The sequence below is a fragment of the Pocillopora verrucosa genome, chromosome 11 (genome assembly GCF_036669915.1).
Source record: "Pocillopora verrucosa isolate sample1 chromosome 11, ASM3666991v2, whole genome shotgun sequence".
NCBI lineage: Eukaryota > Metazoa > Cnidaria > Anthozoa > Scleractinia > Pocilloporidae > Pocillopora > Pocillopora verrucosa.
In genome coordinates this window covers 15216394-15229365 of record NC_089322.1, presented here as the reverse complement: position 1 = coordinate 15229365, position 12972 = coordinate 15216394, and the positions used below count along the sequence as shown (strand labels likewise).

The window sequence follows — 12972 nt, the reverse complement described above, 5'->3', positions numbered from 1 at the left end:
AGAGTAGATACCATCATCATAGCAAGATATCATAAACTGAAGTTTAAAATATCTCTTGCACTTAGTGATTAATAAATGATTCACCCCACATAAGATCAGCATGCTTATGTCGAATTACGAATGAAAGATTTCGCAAAAGCCTGGACGAGTGAAGCGGTACTGTTCCTTTGGATTCAGTCGACGGAAACATTTATGATGTTTCATCATTGCAGTTGCGAATCTAGGAATTTTATAGACGATTTTTGCAATGAGCAAGGTATTGCTATTTCCTGTGGCTGGAGATTTTCATGATATACTTGTAAGGAATTTTTAGTGGTAGATCACAGCATTATGGCATCACCCAAACACTATGTGTAGTTTAACAAGCAAAATTTAATTCTCCAAGTTAGGAAAAGTTTACAAATTTTCAGCACGATGAATCGGTTTAATAATTAGATAATATAATTAAAGGAAAAGCAGAGCTGCCCTAAAGCCACTCGATCCCCTAGGCGGCGGACATAATGATGTGTTCAGTGAATTTTTACGAACCACCCTATTATGCATAGAGGGATGTATATAGCTTATATTAGTCGTTTCACGAGCGACGGAGAAAGCAAAAAATGAGTCCCCATGTCAGAAGAGTCGATCACGGATACTTTGGGCAATGTGAACACTGCATAGAGATTTGCTTGAGCCAACGAATTAAACAAAAGAAAATTTGTAAAGTTAAGGTGGAGTTAATATATAGCTCGATGTCTAATGAGCCTCCTTTCCCTCCTCCCATCCCCCCTCCCTTACGTTTCAAAACGCAACGCAACCTTCTCGCGTTTTCTATGTATTTACGTGTGCAGCATACTCTTGTTTTTCCGTAGTCGAAGACAATTTACAATTAACAATCAACAGTTTGAGACTCTGTAGGGTTTGTTCAATGAATTCGTCCACTTTTATATCTCACATCCAGCACTCAATAAAATACAGTCAAGTTATCTTCCAGAATACACGTCAATTTAATTAGCGTGCTGCAAATGTTGATTTAATTGATGTGTTTTGTCAGATTGAGTCTTTTCCATTATAACCAAGCTATCTACTCCGTGTGAACTGCCCAAAGTTTTACGTGCATAGGTGAGCAATCTCCCTCCTTCATCTCACCCTGGAACACCCCCTTGGTAGAAATTGGTTCCTCTCGCCGACTTCCCACCGCCTTAAAAAATCCAACATGGCGGCCGAAAATTTTCCAGAGTTTGCCCACTGTCAACGGACTTACAGTGCAAGCTAAATGTTCCATTAAGAACTGACCAACAAGGTTTGGTTTCCCTCATCTTTCTATTTTTCCCCCGATATTCATGATAAACAATCCCATCGAGCTTTGTAAAAGTAATCTCCGGTTTAGTTATACATGTGTCCGGGACTGGTTATCTGAGGGTGTAAACGACACATTCAAGTTTAAATTTGATGGACGAGGCTGCTCTTACTTAAAATTCTATTTCAATGTGATGGGAATACTGCAACAGAGAAAACCTGCCCGGCCTGAAAAGAAATCTAAACAAGGTTTATTTCTGGAGGACAATGAAAAGCAAGACGACCCTCGAGGTATGTAAACGTGATAAGTAACTTTAAAGTCGGCCGAAGTTGTACGAGTTCGTCATTTGCAATCCGTACGGCTCTTTTGTATCACTGATCTCCCCCAGCAAGCTGTTATTTTATCTATTCACAGGCAAATTTTCCTCAACATCCTCTCTGACCAAAATTGCGAAACAGCGTCCTAAAAAGCAAAGTAGTTGGGCCAAGATTTGTAGTATCATACAAAGTTAGTCTGTGAAAAGAGTCGACAACCCCATCAAATACACGTAATGCATCTCACCTCATGATTTGACCGATTTAAAATTGTGTTCTGTTAAAAATGTAGGATGAATTTTGAAAATATTTGGAACCACAGAAAACCTGCACAATGTCTGTCATACCGGCCGGTTATCAAGGACACGTTCTGATTTATGACATAAGCTAAACGCGAATGTCTCTTTTATATCATTACATCGTCAAAATACTTTTAAAGGTGTGAAATTAAACCATTTTTATTTTCTCACCAGGTGTAAGGCTACTTACTCCAGTCTCAATGACTTGTTATATGTACCTTTGGCTGTAAAACCACTCACGATAATGGATGCGTAACAGGTAGGGATATTGTATGATGTTATAACTACTTAAAGGTGGTCATCCCTTAAGTAAGAAAAGATACTTTCAGTTTAATTCTGTAGATAAAATGTCTATTACCTGTCATGTCCGTATCCACTTGGGGTCTGCAGCCGCTTAATGAGTTTTTGTTTTGTTTTTGTTTTTTTGTTTTTTTTTACCAGCTTCTCCTGTTTTAGGCTTTCTTTGTAACATAGGCTTCATTTTGACATACTTTGCCTAATATGTCCAAAAGAAACGCTTGATCCTGTTGAATACAGGGAAAAGATTTCAATCAAAGCTTTAAGGATGAGAGAAATTTGCGATGGTAAACAAGCTTTTGCATTAACATATGGCGGCAAAGATCTGTATTCCCCACTTCTCGTGCATTATTGACGAAGTATGAGATTAGGATGGCGGTATACTGGTCGAGTTCTTTTTTGAGCGTGTTTTAATGGACTGAGGCGAAGACAAGACCCCAAAGTTACTCTATGACTGACTTTATTAAACCTAAACGAGCTAAGGGGATAACAAGCTGCAGCTAAAAAAGGTGGAGAAAAGGTAACTCACATAGGATGGAAAAAAAATTACAACAACAAAGAAATACAAACAAAATGAAACGGAAAAATACTAAAATTAATAGCGCCTAAAAATAACTGCAACTGCAAATAACTAAATGATAGAGACTTCTTAATCAGAAAACCGCGCTTAGTATGACTTCGGAAGAAACTCACGGAGAAAAAAAGCGATCAAGCTATAAAGAAACTGGGTTTATAGGTCCTCATGCAAATGAAAAGAGGACTGGGGTAATTACGTGTGGTATGAAAGCGTGCAAAACTGAAAGTGTAACTGACGAAAAATCTAACAAACTGAACAAAAAACACTAACAAGGCGTTATGAGAAAAGAAAAGAAAAAATAAATAATTCTAAAACTGATGAAAAAGCGCTTAGATCTTACAGAAGCTAAAGGTGATTTTGCAAATCAGATAAATTTGATTATATCTATGCCGTAATTTACTGTAGCTTTTAGCACCTATTGCAATATGATGACTTCAGCTCGAAACCTTCTTTAGTATATACACAACTTAGCATTTATAACGCTATCTACACTAGGCTTGACTTGATTCTGCAGGTTTCGAACTGGTTTCACAACTTGGACTACAAACGTGTGCTTCCTGCTGACTCACGAGGTAAAGTTGAAGTGGATGCCTTGTATCTCCGACCACTCTCTCCTTGGCGGCATCGAATCATTTTGCTGAAGGCTGCCTTCATTTTTCCATTCAGGCCGATATATAACCAGGGATTTATTCCACTGTTAGCCTGACTGAGCCAATAAGAGAAGTAGATAGAAATGGGATGCCAGTCCGTGAGCATGTTTCGCACCGCGAAGTCCATTTGGAATACTTGAAGGGGAAGCCAGCAAAGAGCAAACACCACCACTATGATGATGAGCGTTCGGATGACTCTCTTCTTTGGGATTTGACCCTGTGGCTGGTCTCGAATGCTTTCTTGTTGCCCAGGAATTTCGTGAAACCATACTCTGCGGGTAATTGCGAAGTACAGAACAGAGATGACAGCGAGAGGAAGTATGTAACTGATAAGAAGGAGATACGTCCAGAAGGCCAGTGGAAGCATCTTGTCCTCTGCAAAATAGCACCGTCCATTCTCCAGCTTAAAGGCAAAAGGAGTGATCGCCATCAAAGCTACTGATGAGATCCATATGAACGGAATACTTAGTTTGGCTTTCCTGAACCAAATGCTTTGCCTAAAAGGATGTGCAACGGCAAAGTATCGATCAAATGCCATGACAACAAGACTAAAGATGGACGCCGTCATCGTAATGTTGACGAGGTAGTAAAGGAATCTGCACGAAAAGTAACCGACCTCGGAGGGAATTTCTGATACATGCAGATTAACGAAGTTAATTGGCATCTGAAAAACAACAACCATTAGATCAGCCACTGCCATGTTAATGAACAAGAAACTTGTCAGACTTCTTGTCTCAGGCTTTCTCCACACAATGTATATCAGCAACGTGTTGCCAAGCAACGCCACGACCATTGTTATGAAATAAAGTATGGTGAACCCTACTTCAGCGGTGAATTCCATGTTCTCTAAATGAAGGAGGAAAACAAAAAATTTAAACAACGGTGTTTTCCCAACCTCAGATAACTTTTTCTACAGTTTTGCTCTCATTACGTCCTAGCCTAGTGTCGTTGGTCTGGACTCGACCCCAGTCGCCACCAAGGAAGTCAATCCTCCTGTTTCTGCTTCCATTGGTATAATGTTATAACTTTTTTCTCATTGTTTCATTTAAACCAATGCCGTAGAGGTATTTTCAAACGATTTCCAATTATCTTAACCGTAAAGACGAGCACCCTAAATATTTAAAAACCATTAGTGTTCCTTTTCCTCGAGCTAAATCCTAAGTCTAAAAGGTCGAAACCTTTAAATTATTTTCGTGCATTTCAACTCCCAGATGTTGCCTTCATTTGTAAGAATAAGCCTTGAAAATATTAGCTTAATGGAAAGAAGTTGAAAGAGTTCCGCGATATTCCTGTTTAACTAATTTTTAGCTCATTTCTGGAAGCTTTTCTCAAACTGAAGATATTTCTGATCAATGTAGAACTTGCATGTTGCTTTCAGAGGTTTTTTTCTCTCAGTGCCTCCGATCATTGACCGCTAACACATTTTATTCCCCTTTTGTTTATGTTTTTAAACCTTTCATATGAATTATTTAAGAGATACACGATCATGATCTCAAAAGCCGATGGCTTAGTTTGAAATCATATTTGAACAGATCTTAAGGGCAATAAAATTGCATTCTCTAAGAAATATCACAATTTAGGTTTTTAGATAATGTTAGCGAAATCGTGTGATGATCGTACAATATTCAGGGCGGAAAAACAGTCAGCGATAAATAATAAATTACTTACCAGTTGAAAGTGGAGAAGCAAAATTGCTTTTCCTTTTCTTTTCTTTTCTTTGAGTTGTGTAGAACAGCGAATCTGTCTTTAAAGGCTTAATTCTCCGTTTCCGAATTTAAGGAGCAGTGCGGACGACAACAAATCCACCGAATCGCTAATCTTGTTCAAAAGGCAATGTGTTAAAATGATTTTTCCACCAACGTGACGCTTTTTTATCTGAAACCACAAAATGTTACGTATTTGACGTTTTGGTTACCATTAGAATGCATTAGCTTGAAGGTAATATGGGACGAAAATTAGACAGCCTGGTTGTCTGAGTTGTGAGTTTGAAGACTTTCCATTTGTAACTAAAGCTCTCTCACCACATGGCCAACTAGAACTCATGCTAGACCGGGAGGAATACAAAGTATTGAAGTGAGACCACAACACGATGATTACCATTTATTTTTTAATTCTCTTTTTTCTCCCTCGTTACAAAATCCTATGATAACTTCAAATCTATCTTGTTCTCGATTAAATGGATTGACGTAAACATAATCCTGTGAGCTTGGTTATAACTATTGCTTTTTTACTTAATTTTTCTCGCCATTAACATTTTTTATGATAAGTTTTTATCTAGCTATAATTTGTTTTGTTGAAATGGAATTGACCGAAACATAATCCTGGGAACTCACTTCTAACTGTTGCTTTTTATTAAATATTTCTCGCCATTAGGATTCTACCTTTCACTGATTGTGTTACGGAGAGAACTTAAATATGTCAGTCTTAGCTTTAATTATAGTATAATGATAATATTAGAGTCAAACGCTGTGGTGGGTCATTTTTTATTTTAAAAAATTGTCGCCTTTCAGTCGCATTTGGAAAGTTAAATTTCTTTTAAATTTCGACAAAATGCAGTATGCTGTATCTGAGGCGCCAAGTGTTGAACAATCATTTAACCGTTCCTATTCTCTATGCATAAGATAATTGTTACCTACGGAATAGCAAAATTTGTCGACTACCGATTTATTAATCCCCGAATCAAAGTCTTTTGACATATATAAATCGCACAAGTTTAACTTCTAAATCGCCAAGTGTTATCACAGGTATGCGAAAAAAAAAAACAAAACAAAAACAAAAACATTGATCTTTTCATATAAATCTGAAAATAAAAAAAAAAGGAAGAAGAAAGGAAAACTCGATACTTCGTATGCAATTTTTCACAACACTTATTTTGAACATTATAAAATAATTTACACGGTTTTTGAACGCCGCTACTTGCTTGCTCGAGTAGTTATCTCAAAGACAACTTGGTTTTGAAGACTCTGAAAGTATTTCATAGAGCCTCTACAACATTCGCAGGTGCGTAGACGTTTTACCGCCGTGTTTATGAAAGGAGACTTAGAAAATATGGAGGAAAACGTAACTAATGAGATACATTCTTTTCGCAACTGCATTTATACATTGCCACCCACCACGACTTAACGTATCTTGATTATGCTTTTCTATTTTTTTCTCTTTTTTCTAACCTTTTCCATGATTAGTCCGTTCTCTTTCTTTATCCAGTATCACCCAGATTGAAATAAATTTTCCTCTTTGATAAAAAGTACTCAGTGTACAAAACATGTACTTCGGTGCCTCACATACCTGAATTAAAACTTGTCGCATAAATTGACTAGCTATCAACTTCAGCTGGATCCCACTACGAATTCAAAAACAAAAAGTGACGATTGAATGGCGTACCACAAGCTGCAATCGCTTCTACCATGAAGCGATTCTCCGGTGAGAAGCACAGATATCATTATTTACCATCAATCTACTACTGGATAAATGTGAGTTCTCTTGGGTTTTTTACTTCATAGAAATAGAAGGATTTTGCCAGGACTACTAACAAACTCACTTTAATATTTTTTTCGAACTGGTAGATAAAGGCAACGAACACACATCTGGGGTAAATACATTCATGCAAGTGCCATCAAGGCTGCTAATTATTGTGGTGTACTGTTCACAAAATGTCCCATAGACCAGATCTGATGACCGTGGTATTGCCTTATGGTCTTTAGGAGCTCTGTTCACGGCGGCAGCTAACTATTTAAGGGTAATACATTTAAGAAAACCTGTAATCTTATGGCGGAACATCAAGATCCCTTACACTTGTTATGTGATGATCTTAAATACTTTTTCTTGTAGGACTGATCTAGTGACCTTACCAATCTCAAGGCACTTTCTTGTTGCAGCATCGATCTATTTACTAGGAGGAAAACACAATCACGCAAACCTACATATATCCTAAGGCTAAACCCAATCCTCTATTGTTTTAGTCAGTAGAGCGCTGCGCTGATCCCTTAAACTACGGAATTGTCAAGAAAGGAATTTTTGAGTAAGCTCACGGCCGTGGTCGATTGGCTGGTTCTGCTGGATGCCTTGCTTTTCACACTTTGGCCTCGGATCATTCTGCGAAAAGCTCCATTCATTTTACCATTGAGCAGGATGTAGAGCCAGGGATTAATAGCACTGTTAGCCTGACTGAGCCAAGAGGAAAAATAGATGACTGCAGGATGCCATCTTATTGTTGCTGTCACCACGTAGTCCATTTGGAGCACTTGGGCGGGCAACCAACAGACTGCAAAAACAACCACAATGATGATGAGCGTTCGGAGGACTTTTCTTTTAGGAATCTGATCATCTGCCAGGTTTCGAGAGATTTCGTTTTGACCAGGAATTTCGTGGAACCATATTTTCCTCGCGATTTTGATGTAAAGGGCAGAAATGATGGCGAGAGGCAAGACATAGTTGATGACCAGTAAGTAGGTAAATAGGATAACGCTTGAAATATGCTTCTCTGTATAAAGGCACTTCCCATAATGAGCCTCGTAAGAGACTAAATTTACCGCCATTAAAGTGCAGGATGGGACCCAAATGACAGGTAGAATTACCTTGGATCTTCGGAACCAGATCTTTCGCCTCAAAGGGTGTATGACAGCGAAGTATCGATCAAATGCCATCACGACCAAACTGAGAATGGAGGCTGTCATCGACACTTGCAAAATGTAGTTAAAAAACTTACAGAACAGGTCACCGGCTACACCAGTCATTTCAGTTGCGTAAAAATGAGCCATGGAGATAGGAATCTGAAATACTGCAACTAGTAGATCGGCCACGGCCATATTGACGAACAAGAAACTTGTCAGACCTCTCGTTTCAGGTTTCTTCCAGACAATGTATATCAGCAACAGGTTTCCAAACAATGCCAAGATCATGAATATAGAAAACGCTATGGTAAAACCCAGTTCTGTTGTTAATTCCATGCTCTGTGGGTGAAAAAAACGAACAACTTTTCAGTGTTGATTTTAACATTGTAGTTCAACATGTTCAGCCTGATACTGACTCGTTTTTTTTTTTTTAATTATCACCATGAGAGTAAACCATAACCAACCATTGTAAACATGCGAGGTTTTCGATATCTAAAACGATGATAACAAACAAAGAGAATGAACAAGGATGGTTTAGGATTGACAAATGAGGATTATAAAAAGAAAAATGATTGTGATCTTTCGTAGCTAGAGAGTATCTCCAATTCTTACCGACACTGTTATGATAATGTCTGACTCATTCTTCAATAAATCAATGATTAGCGCTAATGGCGTTTCAGGCAAGTTCTAAAGTATGATTCAGAGAGATTAAAAAAAAAAAAACAGGAAACAATTCATGGTCCCGCTGAGCACTAGAGCAGTTAACAATGTTTCAATGACTGTGAATGTACGAAAATCATCCTAGTGAACCGCGGATTATTGTCAACTTCACGGGCTTATTATAAAACAACATAATGACCAGCTCACAGATGGCTTGTTAGTTCAGTTGATAGAGCACGGCATCGGTGTCGCACAGGTTATGGGTTTAAATCTCGTGCGGGCCTTAATTTTTGTCAGGCCTTTTTTTCTCTACTGGTAAAGTAATGTTCATTACTGCGGAAATCGCTTTCATATTCAATATGATGCTTCTCGTTAGTTTGGGATCTTTATTAAAGCAGATGTTGATATTGCCCAGTTCAAAATGAAAAAATTAATATCAGTAGGTCGCATTGATTAAAATTGATTAAACAGAGTTAACAGACATATTTGAGACAATGGTACATGTAGCAAATCTTTACGGTGGCCAATGTACATTGGCAACTCGGTTGATAAAACCGAATGACCTTTTATTTGAAGGAAGAGAATGTAAGAACCTTGAAAACCGCAGAAAAACCGTACCACTGAGTACAGAAAGGAGGCAGCTGACCAACATTTGCTGCGATTAATGTGCTCTGTTTTCAAACGAATTTTATTAATAAGATCTTAGACGACAAGATCCTTAAATTTTTACATAATAGATCTTCGGTGTTTCAAATGTTACCATCGCGCCTGAAATCCAAATTTATCGCTTACTTAAACCTAACCTGAGGAGGTTTTCGCTTTGAAAATGTGTTAAGATGCAAAACCATACTACACAATACAGAGAAGAGGCAGCTGGTCAAGAATGGCTGCAAACAATTGGCTCTATTTAAAGACTAATTTTGTTACTACATTCTTGGACGACGAGATCCTTAAATGTTTACTTAAGACATCTTCGGTGTTGAAAATGTTACCATCGTGCCTGAAATTCAAAATTATCGCTTACCTATACTTCACCTTAGGTGTGTTTCCTCTTTAAAAATGTGTAAGATGCACAACCATACTACACAGTACAGAGTAGAGGCAGCTGTTCAATAATGACTGCGATTAATGTAGTGTATTAAGAAACAAACTTTCTTAACTAATTCTTGGGCGACGAGATCCTTAAATTTTTGCTTAATAGATTTTCGGTGTTGAAAATGTTGTACTATCGTGCCTGAAATTTAAAATTATCGCTTACCTATACCTCATCTGAGGTGTGTTTTCGCTTTGAAAAGGTATCAAGATGCATTAAAATTAGAGTATGTCGGATTTCAATATCTGAAGCAAAAGATTCACCAGCCACAATGATAAACATTTAGATTTGTCTCATTCGCATTGAGAGTACCAATCATGTTCAACAAGCCGTACAATGGATCAGTGTGACTAAAGTTTTTTTAGCTAATCAGAAGCAGACGTGAAAAAGTGATCGGAAGAGGCTAAGTCGGAGCGCTCAAATCCTTGAAAAACAACACAATCGTATTTCGTGTTCTCATCACTTAGTTTATTTATTGCTCTAATTATTTTCTCATCTTTTGCCCTCTAGCTACTCTACTAATAGTGTTTACTTTCGCTTCCAGACAATTATAATGCAGACACCTGGCAAAGTTGGTAAAATAAGTGACTAATGACCGACTCCAAGGGATATAGTGAGTTTTGTTGCCCTGGCAGGGCAAGGTAAAGCAATCCTCACTGCTTCCTGTGGGGCCAGTCACTTCAATTTTAATTTTTTAAAGTGTTTCTCATACATCCCAACTCGAAAATGACTGCAAAAGGTAATTTTTATACGCAGGCTGGCACACGTATTTGCTGCGGTTTCACGGTGAACGACCTTATCATGTGAGAGTTGTAAGTCAAGTCGTTGTTTCCTCGGGGGCCAAGTGAATTTTGTTTATCCTAGAAGGTAAGTGTATTTTTATTCACGACTCGCGACATGTTCAGCCCTCCAATCAAAAGACGTATTTAATTTGGGCATTGCATCATGTGAGAGTCGAAAGTCAAGTCGTTGTTTCCCCGGGGGCTTAGTGAATTTTGTTTATCCGAGAAAGTAAGTGTATTTTAATTCACGACTCGCGACATGTTCAGCCCTCCAATCAAAAGACGTTTTTAAGTTGGGTATTGCATAAATGTCGCGTTCAGAGCTCTCTACAAGTCAACAATTGTATTATGCTTTTAACACCCATAAGCTACTTGTCATTCAAGTTTCAGTCGACTGAAATCCCGATATTAGCAACGTTATGTGCCCTTTGGAAGTAAACGTTGCCGTTGTGGCAGACCGGAGTAGGCTATGTAGGGGCTTTTTTGATACCGCATGTATGTTTACAATCAGGAGGCTAAAATAGTCGTCATTTCATACGAGGGGGTTCTTCTATCATATCGAAGGTTTCTGTATCAGAAGTCCACTGAACTCACACGAGCGACAATCTCGCTAAGAGGTTGAGACTGGCCATTGCTTGTTTGAAGACCAGTAGTATCTATGTTTTTTCAGTGATGCAAAACCGATGCCTCGATCGCGAGCAGATTTGCTCGATTGTTCATGACAAAATACTGTAAACAAATAGTAACTAGAACTCGTGTTTGCTCTATGAGTTAATTCTCGAGAGAGGATTGTTCGTTCATTTTTCTAGATTTATATTTAATCCTTGCAGGCCTTCGGAAACGAAAGAGTTCTAAAACTAATCTGAATGCATTCCCTTACGGAATAAGATTGACAGAAAAATTGATCCGTCAGTTGAATCGAGAAATTCTCACCTGTACTGATATGTAAATAATGTCTTTCTGATTTTCGAGATCTCGAGGATGTAAAACATGGTCTGAGTCACTCAATTCACAATAGCACGTTCCATCCCCTATTACTCCGATGTTGATCGACATATAGTCATCCTCTAAATAACACTGCAATTGACAATCCTCTGGCGTTTCTGTCACATGCACGCTGATCACGTGATCGTCAGACAAGGCGCTTCATTCGACTGAGAATTTAAACAAGAGCGTGCGACATTCATCTCATGATAATAAATTCATACGAAACGTCATTCGCTCTGACAAAGGTCTAACGAAAAGCTTGATATCAAAATGGAACGGAATGAGAAAGAAACGATTGAGAAGTTAATATTGTCGATTATAACCATGAAATTCTCGAGATTCATAACTGTCGTTATTTTTTTCATATGCGATCACCTTAACAGTAATAGTAAAGACAGAAACTCATGGACCGCTAAAATCGAAGTTAAGCATTACAATTGCCTTTCGGTTCCTCTGAGGAGCCGCTTAATTGAAAAGTTATTTACACAATTACATAGAACGGTAACAAGTATAATATTAATATCGTAATATCCCTATATCACATACAATTAGTAAAGGGAATTTTGAGGTAATTTCTTGCGTAAGAAAAATTTTACAGCCCTCCGTTCTGCAATACCTCTCGATACCCTTTTCTTATAAACAGAAAAACTTCAAAATAAACATATGTTGCAAAATTATACTGCTTTGATAATGGTATGAAAATGGTTATCCATATTGCTGCTCTGCACTTGGGTAAAGTAATTTCACAAAACGCTCATTACCCTCTATTAACAACTATTCAACTACGCTTGCTATATCCGGTATTCATTGAAGTTTTATCCAATTTGGATTTCATTTAAACAAAAGAAATATGACTCCTATTGTGGCTTTCTGTGAGTTTTTCATAAGAACCCTGATCCTGGCCTCCTTGGAGCAATCATAGCATGAACAATTTTAATCTTTTTATATTTTCATACTTTGCGTAATCTCCATGGGTGAATAGGACGGTTCATATTCATTACAGCTGACGTTTACGTGAACTACACGACCTCACCTCTCGATAGTATAGAATTATAAACATTTAAGTTAACACTGAGTTAAGAGGCGATCTCTGTAAGCGCGGTCCAAGGCATTTCGCATCGGAAAAAAGTTTTGCCTCAAACTTTGCCCATTAAACTATCTTTTGTAGTAAGTACATGAAATCTCATTGGTTTCTGGAAATACTAAAAAAAAGGTTTTGAGAGCTCTCAATAATCAAAGCTGCAAAAGGTCCTTTCTGACGTCTTGCGACATCGAAAATTTCTAAAGTTGACAAGCTCGCTCCTTGTTACACACTACATGCAGCAAGAAATCGTTTGTACTCTTAATTGTGTGATACATAAGCAGTTTGGAAAGCATTTAAATTCTGATATGTGTTTATCCAGAGGTTCACCATAATTGATTTA

The 12972-nt window shown here is 37.9% G+C and overlaps 2 protein-coding genes across 2 annotated transcripts; both read right to left on the bottom strand.

Moving 5' to 3' along the window:
• Positions 1-2653: 2653 nt before the first annotated feature.
• Positions 2654-5240, bottom strand: LOC131789943 (allatostatin-A receptor-like). Its single transcript, XM_059107126.2, has 2 exons — positions 5085-5240; positions 2654-4262 (listed from the first exon to the last, which is right to left on the bottom strand). Exon 2 carries the CDS (start codon positions 4255-4257, stop codon positions 3307-3309), a length of 951 nt encoding a protein of 316 aa, XP_058963109.2. The 5' UTR covers positions 4258-4262; positions 5085-5240; the 3' UTR covers positions 2654-3306.
• Positions 5241-7143: 1903 nt separating this feature from the next.
• LOC131789894 (allatostatin-A receptor-like) lies at positions 7144-8362 on the bottom strand. The gene has a single exon (XM_059107077.2). The coding sequence runs from the start codon at positions 8360-8362 to the stop codon at positions 7400-7402; it is 963 nt and encodes a 320-aa protein (XP_058963060.2). The 3' UTR covers positions 7144-7399.
• Between the last annotated feature and the right edge of the window lie 4610 nt (positions 8363-12972).

What these genes read in the sequence shown, in the direction of transcription:
- LOC131789943 (XM_059107126.2), bottom strand. Translation starts at nt 4,257, where the DNA reads ATGGAATTCACCGCTGAAGTAGGGTTCACCATACTTTATTTCATAACA.
- LOC131789894 (XM_059107077.2), bottom strand. Translation starts at nt 8,362, where the DNA reads ATGGAATTAACAACAGAACTGGGTTTTACCATAGCGTTTTCTATATTC.